Below are 22756 nucleotides of genomic sequence, written 5' to 3'. Positions count from 1 at the left end.
TATTCAATTTCAGTCCCCTTATTCTCTAAAAAGAGAGATGAAAGAGAAAGCAGTAGAAGTTACTGAAGAACCTAAGCAATGGAAATTATTACTTCTGTATGAAATGCAATATGTACAACTGCAATTTGAAGACCGGAGTAAAAATAGTATCTTGTCAGCTTAATATGATTTCCACAGATGTTTCTGGTGTCTTTCTATTAGTTTCAGTGGGAGTTTGTATCTAGACCACCTAGAAATCTTAAACACTAGTAGGATCAAGTTATGAACAGAAAAGCCTAATCTAAATGGATTTTTCTGCCTATTGTATGCCACGGAACAAGATGAAGGAACTAACTGAAACACTACCATAATACGTTTTTAAGTAAATCGGGTACCATTGCTGCAGCATACAATTAGCAGGTGGTGTCTGTTTGAATGACCACTGCAGTTTGTCTACCGTTGTATTTCCTTCTATAAAAAAAATGGTTGAGAAACTTCATTGTAATGGGAAAGAAATGCTGTTGTGTTGTGTTTTGTTTACTGATAGTACACAGTTAACCATGGCTGTCAGTGAGCACTCAAACTTTTTTTTTTAAAAATTGCTGTGGATGTTTGTACTCTTGCCAGTTAATCTGAGAGTAGGAATGCCAATGAGGAGAATAAAATATGGAAAATAATGCTGTGTTTTATATAGCACCTGCCATACTCTAGAATGTTAAAGCACTTACTAAATAGATGCTGAGATAGATAAAATATGACAGTGCCTATAAGCAAATACATCACCTGCTAAGCTTTCAGCAATATAACTGGCATACAGCCATAAGCACCATTAAAACTGCTATTGAAAGAACAACTTGGCTAGACCTCCAAGGGATAACCCACTATTATGCGTTTCATTAAAAAATTTGTCATAATGATCATAGACATTATAACATAACAAACCAAAACAAGACTGGAAAGACCTTGGGATACTGACTAGTCTGTTCTTTGGCCCCCAAAGCAGGTTGAATTTTATACCTGTTTTTTTAGCACAGTTGTTTAGAAATCTGCATGAAATAATAAAACTACAATGGGGTCCACACAAGCCCTCTCTTACAATATGTCACTCTATTTGTAGAAAGACTTCTCCTAATAACTGATACAAATTTTTCTAACTTTGGTTTCAGTAGGTGTATTGTTGCTTGTCCTAGCCAGGGTACAGTGGAGACAAGGTTATTCCATAGGGTGTGCAACTTTCTGTCAGATCTGATGATGATGAAAATGTCCTTAAATTCTTCCTCTCTGGTCTAAATACTCCTAGTATATTCAGTCTTTCTACATAGTTCCTGCTTTGAGATTTGTGGTAATTTCTGTTACCGTCTTTGGGCTCTTTCCAATTGCTTCACACTTTTCATAAATCTTATGCCAAAATTGACTCTTTAATTCCTTCCTGGTAAACAGAAGGACAGAAGTGCTTTGTATTTTGTGGCTATAAGTATATGGTATATATTCCTGTGTATATTCCTGTATGATGGTTTATTTTTGTTTTAAAATCCCATTTTGAACTTATATTCAGCTCATGGTCTGTTACAACCCCTGATGCTCTTCTGAAGATGCTGCCATCTAACTGCATACTTGCTGTGCTGTTGGTACGCAGCTGACTGTCTGCCAAAGTACGTAGACTTGCACTTGCCCATGCTGAACCATTCTGTCATTTTTCTGCCCACTTCTCTAGTTTGAGAGAATAATTTTGAGTTCCAGCCCTGTTATCCAGCATACCTGCAGTGTCAGCTCTTGATAATCGGCAGATTTAAGCGTGTCCTCTGTTCAGTTATGTAGGTTGCTAGTGGAAATATTCCCTGAAACTGGACCAAGTTCAGATCCTTGCCAAAAACCCACTCAGTACACCTTTTCATTTTTGATAGCAAACTATCAACAATTTTAGGCAGTCATGTAATCAACAAATTTTGCCTTCATTTACAATCTCCTGTAGAAAATACCTGCTTATAAGAAAGGATATTTGATGGAGTTATCTGCCTTTGTTTGGTGTAATACAAGCTGGAAAGCATAAAAGGGGAATCGGGCATCTGGTTTCTGGCCTGTGCTATCTTTTCGACACTGTTTCTCAGTGGGATAGAATAAAAGTTGAAATTTTTAATGATCTGATGATATATAAGAAATAGGACTAGTTATTCCAATGAGCAAAGTAGGACTCTACTGTTGAGAAACGATCTCGGAGCACATAAAGAAAAAAAAGGTGGAGGTGCTTTTTTGCACGTTAGTTAACTACATGTTTGTCAATATTTGGATGGTCAGATCAGAGTATTCTGTGACTGTTTTAGGAGATTTAATAGTCAGGCTTATGTTTTCTCGGGTTGGACTCCTGTAATTACTGGATGCTTGTAATGGTGCAGATCACAGTTGCTGGACAAGAGACGAGTATGAAGGTATCCTTTCAAATATCAAAGGATAGTCTTTTGTGTTCAGAACTTACATTTCACTGTTACTGGTGTATACTTCATGTCATTATGGAATATGCTTTTATAATTTATTCAACATTTGTATCTATAGAAGGAAATGTGAGCTAAATGTATGTCATGAAGGTGTTATGAGATGTACTGAAAAATACATAGAATTCAATAATTTTTTTTTTTTTTTTGGTGGACAGAGGGCCAAACAGCATCATGACTATAGCTAGATGTGTAAACTTGTTGATATTCTTACTGTAGTGTTTTACCAGTGATGTCTTGTTTGCCTGTGGAATTGAAACAAACACTCATTAGGATGAATCCAAGTCTGCTGATAATTACAGTAATTGCCCACAGGTTGCTAATAATAAACTTGTGATTTTTGAGAGAGATGGTAGAAGTTAGCGTGACAAATGTACTGACTGCACTAAATTTGATGCTTGTGGAACTTAAAATGAGTAAAATGTGGATACCGTTAGGATGGAGATTAGCATGGTAATTATTTGAACAGTTGAATGCAGGACATTCATAGAGAGATGTAATGTTACTTAGATGAAATATTTTTGAGTGTACCTGGTATGTCAGAAGTCCATGTTCTAAAGTTCTCAATAAACAGATTTGACTTCAGGCCTTAAACTGCAGATTCCTGCCACGTGAGATCTATCTAGCGCAGGATTCAAGCATCGGAATTGTGCAGGATATTATAGTTATCTTTATAAGGCTTCCCTGGCAATGAGTGCTACCCCCCTTCAAAGTGGTACATTTCAGCCTTAAATGTGAGTATATGTCATCTTTGGGTACACCAGGAGATATCCTTCTATTGTTTATCTCTCAGTTTACAGCAAACTTAGCAAAAGTGCAACAAACAGTATAGCAGGTTAAAAGACCACTGAAATGTAACTTTTTTTTTGTTTTCCCTGATGAAACGTTTTGCTTTACCCACTCCACATGGTATCGAAATAAACATTAGAGCAGAGAAGTCATTTGAAAGTATGAAAGCGAAGAGACAGTAGAAGAGCTTCCCCTAGTTTGCTGCTTTATTGTGAGAAGAATCTAGCTTTAAGACTTCAAGAAAAAAAAAAGTCTTGTTGAGTGCTTTATAGTTATTTTATTTCAAATTCATGTAGTGCTAAAGAAGACTGAATGCCCACAACTCTATGCTAGCAGTGGTAATGCAGGAAACTACCTTTCCCCTGCTTCTGTCTTAATTAAATAGCATCAGCCTGGAAGCAAGAGGTTGTAATTTTTTATTATTTTTTATTCTTTTTGTCTGCCTGTATACAATATTTGATCTTTCCTGTAATTATGAACGGAGGTGCTGATTGTAATGGTGTATTTTATATGTGATTTTGCAATACTGTGCGACTGAAGGCCCCTTCACTGGATGCAATTCTTCTTTAACTGGTGTTCAAATGTTAACATCATGCCTTGATTGCTTTCTTTTCCTTTGAGCTGTGTTTCTTGGTAGCTCTGTAGTAAGAAGTAAATGAGAATTGAAAAGACAGACTTCAGTTTCATTCTGCTTAAACTCTATTCTTTACATCTCTTTCGTAAACTTAGCTATGCAGTAAACTCACTCAACATTTTTTCCCAAGTAACTTGCCTTAGAAAAAAAGTTTATTTTTTGTGGCATTGCTCTTCAGCTTTGTTGGAGAAAATTTAAACATTCCTATCCAGTTTATTGATCCTTAGTTAGCAAGACTCCTCTCTGGTGACAAGGAATGAACTACACGCTGAAAGCAATCAGCAATTGCTTGAGTCAATCTAATTAATCTACTCAGCTTCCCAGCAGATGACGGAAAGAAGAATTGGAAAAGGTGAGTTTTCAGCCCAAATGCCAATGTGTGTATTGGGATGGCAGAAAATTAAATGCTGTAAAGGTCCAGGATAGTGGCTTTAACTTTAAGAGTTCCAAAAATTTCATCCTGAGACTTTTCATCCTTGACTTAGTTACCTGACTTTTCATCCTTGACTTAGTTACCTGATGGCTTTTATGGAAATATTTCCCAAAAATTTTTCTATCGTGTCTAAATAAACGTCAAAGGCAGCGATTGGGCATGCAGCTTTTTATGGTGGGGTGGCAGAAAATAATTGTTATTAAAAAAAAAAACCGTAAGCAACAACCAAACAACAAAAAGATACAATGCAAATAATTTAGGCCGCATGATAAAGGATCTGGTAATTTAGGGAATGATTTTCAGCTCTTATTTTATTCATGGAAATAATGTTTTTAGATTCACGTGAGTATTATTTTTTTTAAGCAGTGTATGATGTTCAGTCTGGCTTAGGTGAGAACAGACCACAAAACAGTCTTAGAAACATTTGATGCCTCATGTGGTATGAGGTAAGAACAGAGCAAAATCCTGCAATGTCATGCAGCTGAGCACAGCTTGTGGCGTGGCTGGGGGGTGGGGGTAGGAACATGTAAACGAGTGGAAATGTTTAATTGTAATTTACAAATATGAAATCACCACAGGCAGGCTTATTTTATACCTGCAGAGAAGGTTGATGTTTACAGTTATGCATATAAATCCTTGCAGTTTTGCTTACATGTTTTTGAATGAATTGCCAGTTCACATTTGGGCATTCAGTAGATTTGTAGATAAACCAGGTTCATCAGACATGATAAATACGATTTTGTCCAGTCAGCTTCGAAAGTAAAGTCCAATATTCATATTTCAGTGTTGTCTAGAAAATGAGGCGATGTGCCACGCTAGGCCAGATTTTGTTATTTCAAATATCAAGTTGGACAAATTTCCTGTAATTCTTTTGGCTCTTTGAGTATAGAGTAGCAGCATGAAAATGAAATTAGTTTTTTTTTTTAAAAGACCCAATAAGGTAATAATAACTACAGAGAAAAAACAAAAATAAAATGACAGTCAGTCACTAGATTGGTTACATGATAGCCTGTACTTGGGAAACTGTAACTTTGAAATTAGCTAGCAGATTTAGAGAACAAAACAAGTCTAAACCATTACTTGTACTTAATAGCTCTCCGCAGTAGTTCCTGGAACTCCATGAATTTAATATGAAAGGTTCATACTGAAAAAATGTTGGAACACATTATAAATCTGTGACTATCCCAGTTTGATGTTGCCTACATGCTGGTTATGTTTTTCTTTGAATGAGACCTGATTGCCCTTATTCACCTGTTGTAGCAGTGCATTGTGACTGTCTCAGGTCTCACGTAGTTGATTCTGGCCTCAGCAAGTCACCGTCTCCTACCTTCTTGCGCATTTGAGACCTGCGTCTCCTGCCCCTCCATTCAATTAGGATTTGGTTTCAAAGGATCCTATAATGCTTTTAACGCACACTGTGGATTCGCTTTTACTCTGCCCTCCGGTCATGGTAAAGGTTATAATTTAGAATGGTTTAGCACTAACACGTGTATCTGTCACTACTGACGTCACACTTCTTTCTGATTGCTTACACTGATGGCACCGGGCATGACAGTTTTTCCTTTCTAGGTGCTGTATCTTCATATTTCGTCTGTAGTCTGCCTGGCTCAGAGGCTACTGCCGTGGTAGTAGTGCATGGTGTAGGAGGCACCCTCTTTGCTGTTTCATGACATTGGTTAGATTTGCGTTCTTTTTCCTTTACTCTAAAGTCATCATGGGCTTCGTGTGAGCTCTGCTGAGTTCTTGGGCCTCAGTTCTGCAAAAATCTTCAGCAAATGCTGACTGCTGTGCCAGGCCAGCGCACAGGTGCTTTGGCCCCAGCAGAACCGAGTTCTAAGGCTGATGGCATGCTGTTGCCTTTGGCTAGATTTTCACTGGTAAATACGTTTAAAATACTCTTATTTTTATTGCCTGCCTTGGATCTTGGTATCTATTGTGTTTATTTGAAACTCAGATGATTCTGTCAGCTCTCACAACTGCTGCAGGAAAGACAACCCACCGTGTCTGACTCTTGGCCGACATGACTCACTCTGCATGATCTGAGGCAAGAGCAGCAGTTGGGTTAGGTATAACATGAAACTTCCCCAGAAGAGGCCCCTAACAAACATATAATGTCCTCATCAAAGTAAACGCTATCTCTGGTTCTGGTAAATGTGGTGATCTGAGGTGAAATCCTAGTTAGAAGAAGATGATTTGTGAATGCTGTGCTGGTTTGCAGGCCAACCCTGCCATGGAGTAGATACAGTGGCAGTGGTCTGTCCCATGTCACTTCACCCAGTTTGTTACCTTCTTCTTTCATATCCCTGTTTGCCTTAACGACACTTCATTTATTTACCTTTCCATCTCCCCTAAATGTCTTCTGCCTCTCCAGTTGATCTCTCCTGATCATACTAAGTATGTAATTATAATTACAGTGACACTAAGGTCTACCAAGTTTGAGACACAACGCAAACAGAGCGCAATGACTGTGCTTCTTGCTCAAGGAATGTAGGTTTGAGCCTTAAAAATCTGCACATTCATGGAGAAGGTTGTTTCAATGGTAATAGCTCAGTATTTCTGAACTGTTCGGCATGACTCGTAATAGGTGATTTTTGGTAAGCTGCCTTCAAAAACGTTTTGATTCTATTCACAACAGCCCTTACACATGTTAAATTTTTGATAGAATGATATTGCAAGCAATGAAAAAAATCTGAACGTGGAGGAAAAGTGGCAATATAATAAAAACAATTTGGAAAGAAAAAATAAGCAAAAGCCAAGATGTTGAAGTATTGGGAGCTGCCACACTAATGGGTATAAATAATGCAATACTTTTCCCATGGGGGTATTGTAGACCTTAATTGGTTAATGGCCGAAAAGCACTTTGAGATCCTATACAGAGATCTGCTATGTAAGAGTAGAGTGCTGCTTAATGAAAGTCTAAATGCTGCTGTATAACACTGTTCTGGATATGTGTCAGTATGTCCAGCTGGTGTCAATGGTGATCACGTTGCTGGACATGTTTAATATTTAGAAAGGTGACTATGCCTATGTTTTGGTAAATCAACATACATTAATAACTTGCTTTATTTGACAATAGGGCCACCTTCTTTATTAATAAAAGTTTTAGATTATTTTTCTTTTTAACACGTGATGATACTTTGCATGCTTTTCGAATTTGCTTACACTAAAATTTAGAAATGTCCTTTGAAAAACTAAGCCTGGCTATTTATTATATAAAAAGTACTACTTTTTTTTTCTTTTTTTTTTTTTTTTAAACAATTACCACTTACAGAGAAACAATACTTGGGAACTCCTGGAGCTGATTTAGTTCTTAGGTCTTTTTAGGGAGTATAGATTTTAACTTCTGATTTGACACAACTGTTACAATTTTGCCTTTGTCTGTCTTCATTATAATTTGTGAGGAAACCTCAAGAAGAGTTTATTTTTCAATTTTTGTGTATCTGTCTGTCACGGAAATTATAGTATTTTTTTTTTTTTTTTTGCATTTGCCTACGTGAGTTTTCAATAATTAGGTGGCTTCTGTCATGACAGCACCTTTTAGCTCACCTACTACATGGTAATAGCTAATTTATTTGCAAAGAATATCACCAGAAATAGTTTCTAGGAGGAATCAAAACTTGAAAACTTGAATTCTACATCGTAGAGCAGCTCATAGTCCCTTTAGAAGATAGTATCTGTTATTAATAATTCTGTTTCTAATGAATTTTTATCTTTAAATATTCCAATTCTTTCATTTATTGTTTTCTTCCAAAGCGTATGAGCATGGACAAGCGAATTAAAGTTTTGGGATTGCTTTTGTTTGTTGTTGTTTGTGTTTTTTTTCCTCATCCCTTTATCTCTTTTAGCCGCTTAGTTTGTACTGCCCTAGCTTGGTATCTCATTGCTTGCCTCTGTGTGTCTGCCAAGGTTTCTTGCATAATTTTCTTGACAAATGGCTTACTCATTAATATTTCAGCCCTGTTCCTACCAACCTCAGAGAAGTGGTATGCCCCAGGCAGGGAAATGCAGTTCCTTCCTTAGGAGCCTTCTAATCTTTTCCTTAAATGCTTTGTCAGAGCCTGTGACAGATAAATGAAGATGGTGCAGTTCAAACTAGAGATGACTTTGTACACGCGTGATCATGCATTTTCTAACTGGGAGGGTTGGACTGCAGTGGAGTCTCCGCTGCAAACATCTACGTTTTCTCTTCTTTATCTATACTGAAGTCTGTGAGACTTATTGATTCTGAAGTAAAATCCGCAGAGAAATTTGTCTCTGTCTTTCTTTTTTTTTGATTGGCTGTTGAAATATACATAGTCCTGGTAAAGGATCTGTCTATTCACAGACTTTCATTATTTCTATAATAGGGACAGACCAAAGCATGATACTGCAGCTGAGTTAGAGTTTGAGTTGAGATCAAGTTTACATCACAGCTAGGTCTGAGATGTGGATCTCTGGTGATACTTTGGCCCAAGATGATAGCAAATACGTGAAACTGATCTCTTTAGAGCTTGGTGTGACAGAAAATTGATATGACACAATACTTACAATACACCACCCCCCATCATTTAAGGTTGAAACATGGTAAGGAAGGCTAGTTTGATTTCAAGGTTGATTACATACATATTAAGCCCATGAAATGACTCCCTGGTTTAAAATGCTCATTATATATATTATTTCATATTAATATTTAGATTATCCTTTTAAACTACAGCATAATGTCTAGAGTATTACTAAGGAGGGCATCTGGAGATCTATGGTTGAGTCATGGATTTCCTCAGTTCTCCTCAAGAATGAAAGGAGATGGTGGGAATCGGAGTACTACTGGGAGATAGCAGGTAAAGCTGAAGACGTATAGTTTGTAGATGAACCAAGTGATTCATTTTTGCTGCCTCCTCTGGCATTGACCCATCTAAGTCATTTGGTTTGCTTAGTATTTAGTGGGCTGGGTTTGTTTCTCAAGTTTAATTTTTCACTGTGACATATGAGGTGACTGAAACTTGGGCATTTGGGCACATTGGATATTTTTCAGGTGAAAGTAAAATGTAGTTTGTTACGTAGCATGTGTGTTGAATCTGGTATGTAAGGTATTGCAGTGTTTCTTTCTGCCTTTTCCCTGGAGGAGGTGGGCAGTCATTATTTGATCAGTGAACGATGCCTTCTGAGTAGAGGGATATCTTCTTTGTCTACCACAGGCATCTCCAGAGGGCTGGGCTGCTCCTGCCGTTGCCTTTTTCAGGGAGGTGCAGCACTTCTCCAGAAGGGAGACTGTAGCTTTGTGGTTGGTCCACCAGGAGGATCCAGCACTTCTGGTGGCTGCGGTTGAGCCGTTCTGCCTTAAATTGTAAAAATAAAGCATATACCTATAGCTTTATGCTTTTCTGCAGTGTATTGCAGTGTGCGTCTTCATCCCACAGAGACCCCTGACACATGGCAATGCACCTATAGGCAACTTTCTCTACGTGAGAAGCAGTGCTGAAGTTCGGGAGGTTCTGCTGTTCCAGGAGTGCAGCATGTACTATGTTTGTCACCCCCCATGCTGTGGAGTTGTTGATTTATGGTGTGGTGTTTTGGATTACTATCATGGAAATTAGTAATACTTAAAATTAATTACTTATACTTCCTCTGCTGTCCTTTGCACTGTTACCAAGCTTGCACGTGTCCCATTCTTAGCATTTAATAACTGACTGCAAAAAAAATTATTACTCCCTCCTCCTATTAAGGCAGGATGAGGTCTCTCTGGTTTTATGTCTAAATGGTGTAGTTAATCAGTGCGAACTAAGAAAGTGTACCACTACACATAAATACTGCTAATACCTAATTTCTAAACAAATTTTTACTCAGATAAAACTCCACAGGAATAAAATTCTTGATGGCACATACCTCTATAGAAAAATACAGATAATCAAGTTGCAGATATTGGTGGAAAAAAGAAGGCAGAAGAAATAGTGGTAATCTTGACTGCAGTGAGGATTTTATAGGTATTTAAAAGTCTCTGTCCCTTTCATCTGACAGTTATTTACAATACGTCCTCTAAGGAAGAAAGCTAGTTGGCAACATTTTCAAGGTATTGGAAAAAGAACATTCCCTCAACAGACAAAGGTAGTGTTTTTTCAGATTGCTTCCCTTGAAAAATGAACGTATTTAAAAGCAGGAGACACATTTAAGAATATTTAAGAATTATTTCTGCATTGCCTTTTTGCAGTCTCTAATTTGTAATGTAATACACTCAAAATACGTTTGTGTAATCAGGATTTTCCCTTAAAATATGGAATTGACTATTAGTTGTTTTGTCTTATTGTGGAGGGAGGGAAAGAGCACAGATATGTCAGGTCACAGCTGTTTAATTTTCAGTAGAGTTTTAAGTGCCTTAGTCATTGCACACTATTGAAAGTTTCCGCTAAAGGGCTTAATTCAGATTTCTTCAGTAAAAAACAAACTGGTTTAGTTTGTGAAAAAGAAAATAGAGAAATAATTAAGGTGTAAATGAAAGAAAATTAGATATTTTTTCGGAGAGGGATGATTTTCCTTAATTAAATCTACTGTCATGTATATATATAATTTTTTTTTTCCACTGGTAGGTCCTTTCCTCTTTATTTGTTCATTTTCGTTTTATTCATCTTGTTTTTTTTCTGTTCAACTAAAAATAGTATGGTTGGACTGCTCACCTTAAACTTCTGAATTTTGAATGTTTCAGAGTTTGGTGTCTTTCCGTCTTCTAGAACCAGGAAACTGAATTTGTTTGCCTTTGGTCTTTAACTTCTAATGCCAACTATACTGTATACTTTTCTCTTTTAAAAAATTATATACAGTCTGAATAATTCATCAATCAGATCTACCCAATAAGCTTATTACTTATTTACTTATTTACTTCTGAACTGCTTAAACCAAATTCACTACAGGTTGTCTTGAAACTCAATGATGTCAATCTTTGAAACAGTCTTATACCAGCTAGGCAGCACAGCTACGAAGTTTACAAGTATTTTGACTACTGAAACCCATTTTACCTGTCTTGAATCATACATCTTGAAGTATCCTGCCAATAAGTGGGAGACTTATGTATGAAACTGAACGATCTTGGAGTGACACTGTTTCTCAGGAAACAGCAGCCTTTGGAGGACCACGCGGGGAACTGAAACTTGTTGCAGTGTGATGTGAATATGACACTTGTCATCATTTGCAATATTCAACCCGAAACTGAGTGGCAAGCATACTCAAGTGATGATTCAAAACGTTTTAAAACTGGTACTTGCGTAGAGGTCATTGCAGAAGTATTTTCCCCTCTGCAAAGACTTGCTGCCCACTATGACTATCTTAGCCCATCCTGCTGTCCTAAAGAATGGTGAAGGTGTGCCTCAGAAGTACGGGCCAAGTTTTCTGTGCTTGCTTTCAGGTGCTCATGGATGCAAGATGGGACATGAAATACTGCCCTTTGTTCAGACAATAGGCATCTTCTGGATCAGTGGAAAAGGTGCATAGTTGTTAATACCTTTTATTTCATATTTAAGAAGGTCTTACATGTAACATTGAGAGAAAACATGGTCATGCCTTGTCCCAGAAAAGGTTTTTTAATTTTCTCTCTCAATATTGCAAGCCTCAAACTGTTGCCGAAGGCAGCATCATGATTAATGTATCACTATTAGAGAATAGACAACAAGCCAGATATGACACATTTTTGCTTCAGTTAAGAAAAATAACAAAAAAATAAGTTACTCTGTATGTTTCTTGGAACTTGCTGATGGATTATGAACTAAATGAACTCCAAGCACATAAAAATTTAGAGCCAAGTACTTGAAGGCTATGTTATCTTGCCTGGTGCTCTGTAGTGCATGCAATATTTTGTTCCATTGGGTCTTTAGCCATCATCAAGGACATCTAAAAATCTTCTGCCCTTGGAAGTTCAGGTTCTAAAATGGATCCATTCTAAGTTGTCAGGCTATTTTGGAACAGAGGTCTGTATGTATGACTTAAATTCAGCATACTCAATAAGAGCGGAAGTTTGTTCTGGTGTGCAACAATATATCTGCATTTTAAAATGAGCTTGAAAAAGTCTGAGCTCATTATTAGTATTGCATGCAAAATAATTTCTGTTACATCCTATGCAACGTAGATATGGTCATGGCAATACAATGATATTTGCTGCTGTATGCCTACATAGTTTTCAAAACTAAAATTCAATGCTTAGCTAAATTGCTAAGCAGACTGGTAAATGTCCAATTTTAGCAGCCTAGCATATGTTTATAATTTTTGTTTTAACATATGCTATGTTGGTTGAACTCCCCTCCCCACACATACGGTAGATAAAAGCTGTCACATCACAAAATGGTGGCAGCCCAACTTTTCTAACATTTTCCATGGCACTTCAGAGTCTTGCATTCATTAGCTATTCTTGGATAGGAGACAGACTCTCATCTTTGTAGAAATTTTGGTTTCAAACCCATCACGTACTTCGGTTTATGTGTGCAGTAGCCCATCTGTGTTTCTGCAGCCATGAACAGTAAAAAGCACAGGGCATGCAGAAAAGCGGTCAGCCCTTGCTTCACAGAGGTAAATACCTAGGAAATAGCCCTGAAAGCACAGATATTTGGTTCACTGGTGGGCTCTAGTTTGCTTGAACAAGTGTTCTCTCTCTCCCACTTTTCTAGGAGAGGTGGGTGAATAAAACAACACTGGTGCCACAGGCCTTTTTATTTTCATTGTGAGCTGCTAAACTTCCCCTCTTTTCTCCTCCTTTTTCAAGGCAGGTGTAAGGAGGAATTTCACTGAGTCGAAGATTCTTTCCTAAACCTCAGTGGAGTAGGGGGGACTTGTGACAAATACCACTGCAGCTGTGATAATGCTGTCTTGTTGTACTGTGACGTGGAAACCTGGATTTAGACATGAGAGGACATGCCTTAACAGCACAGCAATATGATACCTTATCACATCAAACTGTCCTTTGCATGTGCTCCAAAATCACAGTATATTTTGGTATTCTCTCTGCTATTTCTCTGTTGTTAAGCTCCCGACTGTGGTATACTTCTGCATGTATAATGTCTGCTGTGCTGCTGCACAGAGGATGGTTGGTTTTCTGTGGGGGATGAAGGAGCCTTGCCAATCAACAGAAACTGCTGTACAAATGTCACAGGCTCTGTGGTAGAGGACTGATACTGGCAAGTGCTGTCACATCTGTGCCTGGTGTATCCACAACATGGACAGGATTGTTCTGATGCCTTCATCCCTGGTTGGCATGGGTGCCACCTCCTGCCCTCTGGTCTACCTTGAAGCTGCTCAAAAGCTCATACCTACATGCAGTCATGGTTCCAAATGTGTATTGCCAAAATATAATGTACAGTATCTTTCTTACCTATCACGGAATTATACGGGTTGGAAGGGACCTCTGGAGATCATCTAGTCCAACCCCTCTGCCAAAGCAGGTTCACCTAGAGCAGGTTGCACATGAATGTGTCCAGGCAGGTTTTGAATGTCTCCAGAGACGCAGACCCCTCTGGGCAGCCTGTTCCAGTGCTCTGCCACGCTCAAAGTAAGGAAGTTCCTCCTCATGTTTAGGTGTAACTTCCTGTGTTCAAGTTTGTGCCTGTTACCTCTTGTCCTGTCGCTGGGCACCACTGAAAAGAGCCTGGCCCCATCCTCCTGACACCCACCCTTTAAGTATTTAAAAGTGTTGATAAGATACCTCCTCAGTCTTCTTTATTCCAGACTGAAAAGACCCAAGTCCCTCAGCCTTTCTTCGTAAGGGAGATGTTCCAGTCCCCTAATCATCTTTGTAACCCTTTGCTGCACCCTCTCCAGCAGTTCCCTGTCCTTCTTGAACCGGGGAGCCGAGAACTGGACACAGTACTCCAGGTGTGGCCTCACCAAGGCAGAGTAGAGGGGGAGGATGACCTCCCTTGACCTGCTGGCCACACTCTTCTTGATGCACCCCAGGATGCCATTGGCCTGTTTGGCCACAAGGGCACATTGCTGGCTCATGGTCATCCTGTTGTCCACCAGGAAAATATCTGAGTTCTTGCAGTTGTATTGGACATCTCGGTATGGATGTTGAGGTACAGGGACAGGCCCATGGAGCTTCAGAGGAGCTGCTGAGGCACACGGGAATGTGGCAGTGGTAGCGTCAAGGTAAGGTCCTGTGCAGTAGGAGATGGTGGGGGCCTGGTGCTTGCACGTCCAGCTGCAGTGATTTGAGAAGCCCCATGGCAGCTGCTGGCAAGGCAGCCTGATTCCAAAACCCTGCATCCGCTTCCAGCTGCGAGTCGGAGCCACTGTTCAGTCCCAAGCGTGTGACCCACTGGTAGTGCTGGTGGAGCGCATTGCCATCTTCGGATCGTAGCTGCCAGTGGTGGTTATTCAATGTTCATTTCCCATTTTTGTCTTTGTCTTCAGCTACAGCACCTACAGCTGCTGTTTGGCTTGCTGTGGTTGTTAGCTGGCTGGCGGTCTTTGCTGTGCAATTCGGGTTTTGTCAGTGTGCACAGAAACCAGTTTCGTTTTACTGCCAAATAATAAGCATGATGGAAATGAAGGAAGAAAATGAGAAATTTAAACTGTGCTTTTTCAGACCTTTAGGTAGATGTTTACTAGAAGCAACTGTCTATTTATTACAAGTGAACACAAATAATTAGTGTGTCCTTAACACCAGTTATTTATTGCTAGCAGAAAGGTAAAGAGCTTGGTTTATTTTCCAGTGTTGCTCTCCACCCTGGTAAACATTTCTTTGAAGTTTCTTGTATGCTGTAAAGAGTGTAAACATGGTGTTTTCCTTCCTTCTCTATGACTTCTCTCACCAAATGTAATTTATCACCAGTTGGGTTGAATTAAGCCCGATATCATTTTTCTGTAATGATCCTGGAGGTAGCATACGTGGGAGAGGGGAGCAGAAGAGCATTGGTGAGACTTCAATGTTTCTGCTGCTTTTGTGTAACACCATGCCGGTGGCTCCTTTACTACTTGTTTGCTGTTGCTTACGGTACTTGGACGTTGGTAACTCATCGGATAACGCTGGATGACTGTAACTTTTTTTCCTTACTGCTCAGTGCTTTAGATCAGGATAACAGTGCAGATAGTAATGCAATTTAACTATTTAAGGCACAAGCATAATATTAGGATGAAAACTCTGATAGAAGCAGGTTTGTGAAAAGTATTTATCACTTGCTTAGAAAAACTAGTGTTTCTAACTATCAGAAACTGACAGCAGTGTTGCTCATTACAAATACTGAAAAATCATCAGGTAGGCCATTAGAGATGTACCTTAGTCTCCCTTAAATATTATGAGTCTTAAAATAAACAGAATCATCCCCTCCCCATGCCCCCCTTGTGGTTCATGTTCTAATTTCTTTTTCCATAAAGTTATAATCATGAGAAGAACTGTTTATGCGAAAGTTAAACTTCTCGTATGGTTGTCTGATTCTCCAAGGAATGGTATTTAGGAAAGCAGCAAACATCACGAGACTCACGATGAAGTCACAAGAGTTTTTTGTACTTTAGAGTTTTGTATAAGTTTTGAATCGAATTTTTTTTGAAAAATAAATGTATGGGCAGATGGTGGTATTTACGTAAGGGAAGCTGAATTCATTATCTGACTAGAACTGGGTATTTCAAGCAGCTGTTTGAAAATGAGAGCTCACTTTCCATGAAGGAGAACGTATGTTTGGGGAAAATGGAGTCTCTTTTCAAAACATAAGGCTATCCCTTGTTTAGTCTATGTCAGAGGGGTTTCTGGTGTGTGTGTGAATTCATTTATGGAGGAACCTTATCAGTAATGACCAAGAACTAATTTGGTGAAATAGTTTTGGAAACTCTTAAAAAAGCAAAACGGAAAAAAACGCAAAAAAACCCATTCCTTCAAAAACATTTCAAAACCAGGTAGAAGTTGGAGCTGCTCTTTCTTCTTAGGATATTCAACCAGAAAAAGGATTAAACCAAATATTTGGTAATCTTACACTGCTATGCCAAATTTAATTTCTGATTACCTGACTTGCCTTTATTTTAATTTATTGAGATAGTTAACTTCAGGAGGTAGACCTATAGAGAACATCCAGACATAAACCAGTAGAAATAAGCCAAATATGAACATACCCATTATCTTTTACAGATCTGTTTTTTAAGGACTCTGTGTTTTAGAATGTGGGTATTTTATTTGAATATATATTTTTGGAGCTTATGAGTATGAAAAATAAACTTAGCTTGTTTGTTCTTTTTTTTACACTTGTTTCTCTTATGTTCCCATGGAAAGCTAGCCAAATACTGTAATCCTAGTGTAAAGATGGAAAGCTATCCCTTGAAGACTGTGGTCTATTCATTGCTAATGCCCTTTCTTCCCCCATTTCTTTAAGAAGACTTTCACAGAGAATTCTTTTATCCAGGAAACCTGTGGCCCTGGATTTCTTGGTTCACAGAGAAATACAGACCAGTTTGTTGTTTGGAGCAGGTGCCTTTCCCCAGTCACTTAAATTCTGATGCCTCTGTTTTCCCATACTGTAATAAGCAAATTGTAATCCTTAAATATTTTACTGGAACCTATGCTAATATTTGTGAAGCCCAACTATAGATGTTAGAGTGATTTTTGCATCTCAGAATGGGCTTATGTATTTGGAGTGACTGAAGGGCTCATGAACCTCACAATTCTTTGGTTTTTGAATTATCTCCATGGGCACTAGAGAGTAATGCAGCGGTGCACATGTAAAGCACAAAGCCTGTTTGTAAACAGGGTGGATGTGTAAAGATGGCCTTTTGATAGGAAATGAGTTGTTTAGTTAGACATCTTTCAGAGCCTTATCATTTCAGTCACCTTCCTGATATTTCGGGAGCCTCCCAGCCTGGTACAGCGGTGTAAGCCATGAAAATAGCCATTCTGGGAACACATAAAAAAGGGGGGTTGTGCTCACCCCAAAATGCTAACGTTGGTTCTGGCTCTGTGGAGCCTTTATTGTGAACCTTGTGCAACAGTCATATGTGAATTTAATATGCGATTTATGTATAAATATATGCCTTGTGGTCTGGCCATCTGTTTTTGCACAGTAGTTCAGTGGTTTGAAAGGTTAAACTGGTTTTGTTTGGCATTAAGTAAGAATTAGCGATGATTGCATAGTGTGGGCCACATGCATCTGGTTGGTGTGGAACGCCTTCCGTAGCGTCTGCTAATGGGGGGAGGTGATACAACAATAAGTTAATGCTTGGGGTCTTATTATAGGCAAGTCCCTGACTGACAAAGGGCATTGTTAAAATTTCTGAGTTTCTCATAAGTAGTATTCAGTTATTTCCTCGTATTTTAGCTGGGTGAAAAATACTGTTTCAAAGAAGGCCTGATGTTTATTCAGCTGTAAAGAGTAGCAGTATCTGGAATGGGGTTAAGGCAAGGTCTAGAGTCATTAAATCTGATGCAATGATGCAGAAGACTGATAATTGAATAAGATATCCTATCCTAGCTGAAATTTGATCACAAGCATATTTTCCCTCCTCTGAAGTCAAAATAGTGGTTTATAATGGGAACTTTGTCCTATTAATCAAGCAGACATTTGGATTTCACTCTATCCCTGAGATACTAGCAATTCCTGCAGCAAGACTGTAGTTCCTATCTAAATTTTTTAATTTTTTTTTTCTTTCTCTAGATCATAAGAGTTTGCAATGGCAATGCTCTGGAAATTCATGAGAGTAGCTAAGTACTCTAAAACAGCTTTAGCACCAAAAATAAAGGTAAGAGGAATTCCCACTCATTCAAGGCATTCTTCATCCAAGTCTGTACCTTCAGATTTTGCTGCCAACACACCCTCCTCAAATACTGTGGAAGTGCTTGGTAAAGCTTATCCTCAAGATGACTACAGCAATGTCACAGAGAAGATTCTTTCCAAGGTGGGGAAGAACTTGCACAACAAAAAGCATCACCCTTTGTGGCTCATCAAGGAGCAGGTGAAGGACCACTTTTACAAGCAATACATAGGACGCCGTGGAACTCCACTCTTTTCTGTCTATGATGGTCTTTCTCCAGTGGTTACAATACAGCAGAATTTTGATAGTCTGCTTATCCCACAAAACCATGCGAGTAGAAGGAAAGAGGATAACTATTACCTGAATCGTGATCACATGCTAAGAGCACATACATCAGCTCATCAGTGGGACTTGATACACTCCGGCCTAGATGCCTTTCTGGCAGTGGGAGATGTCTACCGCCGTGATACAATCGATAACACCCACTACCCAGTCTTCCATCAGATGGAAGGAGTTCGCCTCTTCTCCTGTCATGAGGTAGGAATTCTCTAGTTGGGCTGAAGGAGATTTTGGGTAAGTAGCACGATCTTGTATTTGCTGTAAGCAAAGTGCATGCCTGTAAACATGTTACAGCAACACATGTGTTATGCTGTACAATGATGAAGATCAAGTGATTGATCATGTAGTTATACTTTTAATTTGGGAAAAATATAGGTGGAAAATGTTGAATTTGAAAGCAACTCTGAACTTCCCCAGAAAAATGTGGACAAAATGGGAAGACAATATTCTTGAAAGCTAGCGAAATAAGAATTCTCTGAAAGGAAACAGCTTGTTCAGCTAATGATCTGCACGATTCAATTCTAGTTTTAGTGCGAGTCTCTTCTGATGAGGTCACTTTACTATAAACTTTGTCTCTTCAATACTTGAAGAATTTAAGGATGTGAGTTGTTGCAGCTACATTCAGCGTGCAGTTTTTATTATGTCACCTTTTTTCTTTTAATAGCTCCAACCTTCTATAAATGAATGTCTTCTTAATGAGTTGCTCCATTGTTCAGCTCATCCTAAAGCTGCACTGAAGGATTCGTCTGTTGCAGCTGATAGTTATGGGTGTGTAATACATGCACCGTAAACTCATCAGAGTCCAGAGGTATCACCTAAAGACCTCTAGGTAGACGTCCAAGATACTTTTTAGATATTTTGTTGGCACAGCTTGCATGTTGTGCAAATGCTTGGGTGTCATTAAGTATTCTGCTGTATCATTGATGAGTGGTAAATATAAGCCAGTTTGTTTTCCGAATAGTAATTGATTTGTATGATTTGTATAATTTGTGTACGCTTGTAGCAATACTGCCAAATTCACATTTCTGTAACTAAAAGTAGCATATTCTAATAATACTGAGATGTAGACTGTTCTTAACGTGGTTGCCAGTGGGTGACAGCAGTTTGGCAGGGAAGCCTGATGGGTTTGGATGCCTGAGGGAAGACTAGGAATAATCATAGAGCACTGCTTTTCTCACTGGTGGAAAGGGTTCGTGCTGCCTGCACTGGCTTTTCCCACCCCATGCTGTCAGTGCTTCTTCTACTTCTAAAACATACCTGCCGCTGCAGATATTCTGTGAGCTGTGTGGTGTCGAATACAGCTTGCAACCACTTCTTTGGTAACCAGGAAATGGAAATCGTGCAGCTTTATCCAGTCTTGTTTGTTTGCAGTTGTTTTCCCATAGGCCTATTTATGAATATAATCAGGGTATATGCAAGAAAAAAACGTACAATACTACATTAAGAAAATGCCATTTCTTAATGTTTTAGGTTCATGGGAAATCTTTCATTTGAGCAGGAGTTCAGGCATTCATATGGAAAGATTTTATCTGTCACAAAATTTTAACATTGACAGTCTTGCAGGATGGAATTTCTGCAAACTTAGGTGTGATTGGTCTAATTATTGAGATTATTGTTAATGAATATGCCCCATAAGAAATTTTCGTCCTAGTGAGAGACTATTTCTTTCTTCTCTACAAATTTAATAATAGGAATAACAGTAATAATAGGATTTTAATAATTGGGAAGTGCGTTACAGAAATGTTCACTGAAATCTTCTATCTAGAAATGCACGATGTGTAACAATCTGATTCATTGCATTGTAGATTGCTTGTTTGTTTTTCTCTTCGTTCTTTTTCCCCAAGAAAATGGTTGAGATGTTATTGGAGAATGTTAATAGCTGATGAATTTGAAGTTAGCTATGTGCTGGAAAATGTGTCTGTCTCTAAAGAATGAAAGTCCTGTTGACTTTCTATACTGATGAAGAAAGAATAGTGTTACGGTGTACCAATCTGTAAAGTCTGGTTTATTGGGCAACAGGCATGTTTGCCCAATCACTGAACGTGATCCGAAGCATGCTTTTTTGCTTCGGTTGCAGATTAAATACTGATAGAGTCTTGCAATATGTAAAACTTCTTACAGTCACCATTGCAAGAGCCTTGTGGAAAAAATCGAATGTGTAATTCTGAAATTTCACTGGGGACTGTTTCTGTGTTTTATATTCTGGTTGCCTGTTCAAAATAACCCAAATTTAAATAATTCCAGAAGGAACTGTTTGAGCGGAACAAAGACTAAATGGAGGTAATACTACGTGAGAGAAATATTTTTATATTTTTATATTCATTTATTTATACCCATGTTAAAGTTGTAAGCCACTGAGCAGAAATGTGTGAATGTCAGCGCCTGTTACCTTCATCTGAGACTTTTCATTCATAACCAAACTGCAACCTCTGCAAGAGGAAATTTGCACAGTACTGAGGATAACAATGTTTGGAACTAAGGGAAAAACTGTTCGCTTTTAGCTGCAAGCCCTGAGTACATTTCATCTTATGGCCAATACAATAATATTATATGCTGTAGTCAGTTTACTGCTCTACTTTGTTCTTTTGATTTATACATTTATCATTTTTCATCTGCTCAGTGAAAGTCACCACAGAACTGGGGGAGTTAGAACAAAACCCAAAATCTAGATTGATTTGATAGGAACTTGAATTTAGAAGAATTTGACAGTTGGGGGCGGGGGGGGGGGGGGGGGGGGGCGGGAATGGTCAGTTCATCCTCTGATGAAATTTTAGGCAGGATAAGAAAGATGTAGAAGATAAGAACAGTGTTTCTCCGTTACAAATATCAAATTCTGTAGTCAAGGCAAGGTTAGAACTTCTGCCCTGCGACTGAAACTTTTAGTATAATTCGTCTTCATATCAAAGTTAAAATCAATACATTGGAAGTATGAGCTGGAAAAACAAAACGTAGTTTGGCAGTTTTACCGTATTTTACTCTGAGATGCTTGTGAGCTATTTGCTTCTTTGGCTATACAATTTTTCATCATGGTTGGTTTTTTATTTTTGTAAGAGAAAAGTAGTCTATGATTTGAAGATGGGCAGGTAACTGAAGCTTTGTATGAGCGCAGACATTGAAGTACTAAAGAAATTCCCATCTTCCAAACAAATTAATTTTTAAAAGTTAGAATAATGCATGCTGAAATTTCCCATGAACTTTTAAAAAATGTCCTTGGACTGCTGTCAAAGAACATCTGAAAATCTATTTAGACGTGTTTTTGGTATATTTTAAAATATTTTAGGTAATTATTACCTGAATGCAATATAGAGAAGAGTTAGAAACGAACTAATAGAAATAGTTAAAACAGGTGCCAAAATAGCTTCCCAAATCTGCTTCAAAATTCTGGACATAAAATGAACTGTTTTTAACTAGTACCCCCAAGTGTTATATCTTTTGTATTCTCTTCCTCCAGCATGCCTGTTTTCCTTCTAGAGGTAGTATAGATTTTTTTTTTTCCACTTCTATGGTGTATGGCTTTTTTCCTTTTTTTTTTTTTTCTTTTTTTTCTGCTTTGGATTGGCAATATTGATACTGCTGTAGTCAGGTTTGAACTGGAAAACCTTCCTGGGTGGATTATAAAAGAAATTATTTCTGTGCTATGCCATGGACTTTGGTGCCGTTCTTTACTTACCATAATTTATGCAGAAGAGAAAAAAAAAAAAAAACTCAACTACATTACACTTTGTGCATTTTAGCCAGCAGAGGGAGCCAATATAAACCCAATGGCAATCGTAGAACATTTTTCAGTTGAGGACAAATAATGTTTACACATTGGAAGGAGACTTCATAAGGTATTTTATAGTCTGTACTGAATATACATAAATTTTAAGGGGAACAGATGTGAAAACATAGGAATTTCTCTTCTAATTTAGTAACCTTTATCCAATGGGACCAATACCAGATTGTTCGGATGGAGAAATGATGCTCTCATCAGGCTCATTTGTGTGAACATCTGAAAACTATAAATAGGGAGACTGCAAAGAAGTAGTAGAGATACTTCTTTATTCTCCATGAAATTTTTTTGGTGGAAATGGCAATTTTTTTGTTAGGATACAATGGAAAACTGTAAATATTCCAGTTAAGGACTGCTCCTCCAAAGCAGTATATATAATTCCCAAAAAAATGTTGATATTGTAACTTCATAGTGTTTATATCCTGAAATGTAAAGACTCTTGTCTTAGGTAACAGAAGTGTAGATTTTCTCTTATTCATATAAATACATACTCCTTTCCTCATTTTTTCATACTGTGTACCTTAGTCATATTTGTTGTGTATTATTAGAAAAAAAAAAAGTTGCTTTTATCCTTTTCCATATGCTTTGGTGCAGGTGTGAACGCCTGATTGACAAACATCTTTGGTTACACTTTTTTT

General features: G+C 38.2%; 1 protein-coding gene across 6 annotated transcripts in view; it reads left to right on the top strand.

The window, feature by feature from the left end:
• FARS2 (phenylalanyl-tRNA synthetase 2, mitochondrial) overlaps positions 1-22756 on the top strand; it is a 253897-nt gene that overhangs the window by 40158 nt on the left and 190983 nt on the right. For 3 of the 6 annotated variants that reach the window (XM_063325961.1, XM_063325963.1, XM_063325962.1), the window contains exon 3: positions 17911-18544. The exons of 1 other annotated variant lie outside the window; for it this stretch is intronic. In XM_063325961.1, coding sequence (XP_063182031.1) covers positions 17927-18544 — 618 coding nt within the window. In that variant the 5' untranslated portion in view covers positions 17911-17926. Of the gene's footprint in view, positions 1-17910; positions 18581-22756 lie in introns of those variants that run through there. 2 more of the 6 variants (XM_063325964.1, XM_063325966.1) reach the window with 2 other exon arrangements.

Source organism: Chroicocephalus ridibundus, chromosome 2 (genome assembly GCF_963924245.1).
Source record: "Chroicocephalus ridibundus chromosome 2, bChrRid1.1, whole genome shotgun sequence".
Taxonomy (NCBI): Eukaryota; Metazoa; Chordata; class Aves; order Charadriiformes; family Laridae; genus Chroicocephalus; species Chroicocephalus ridibundus.
This window is presented reverse-complemented; position numbering and strand designations above follow the sequence as displayed.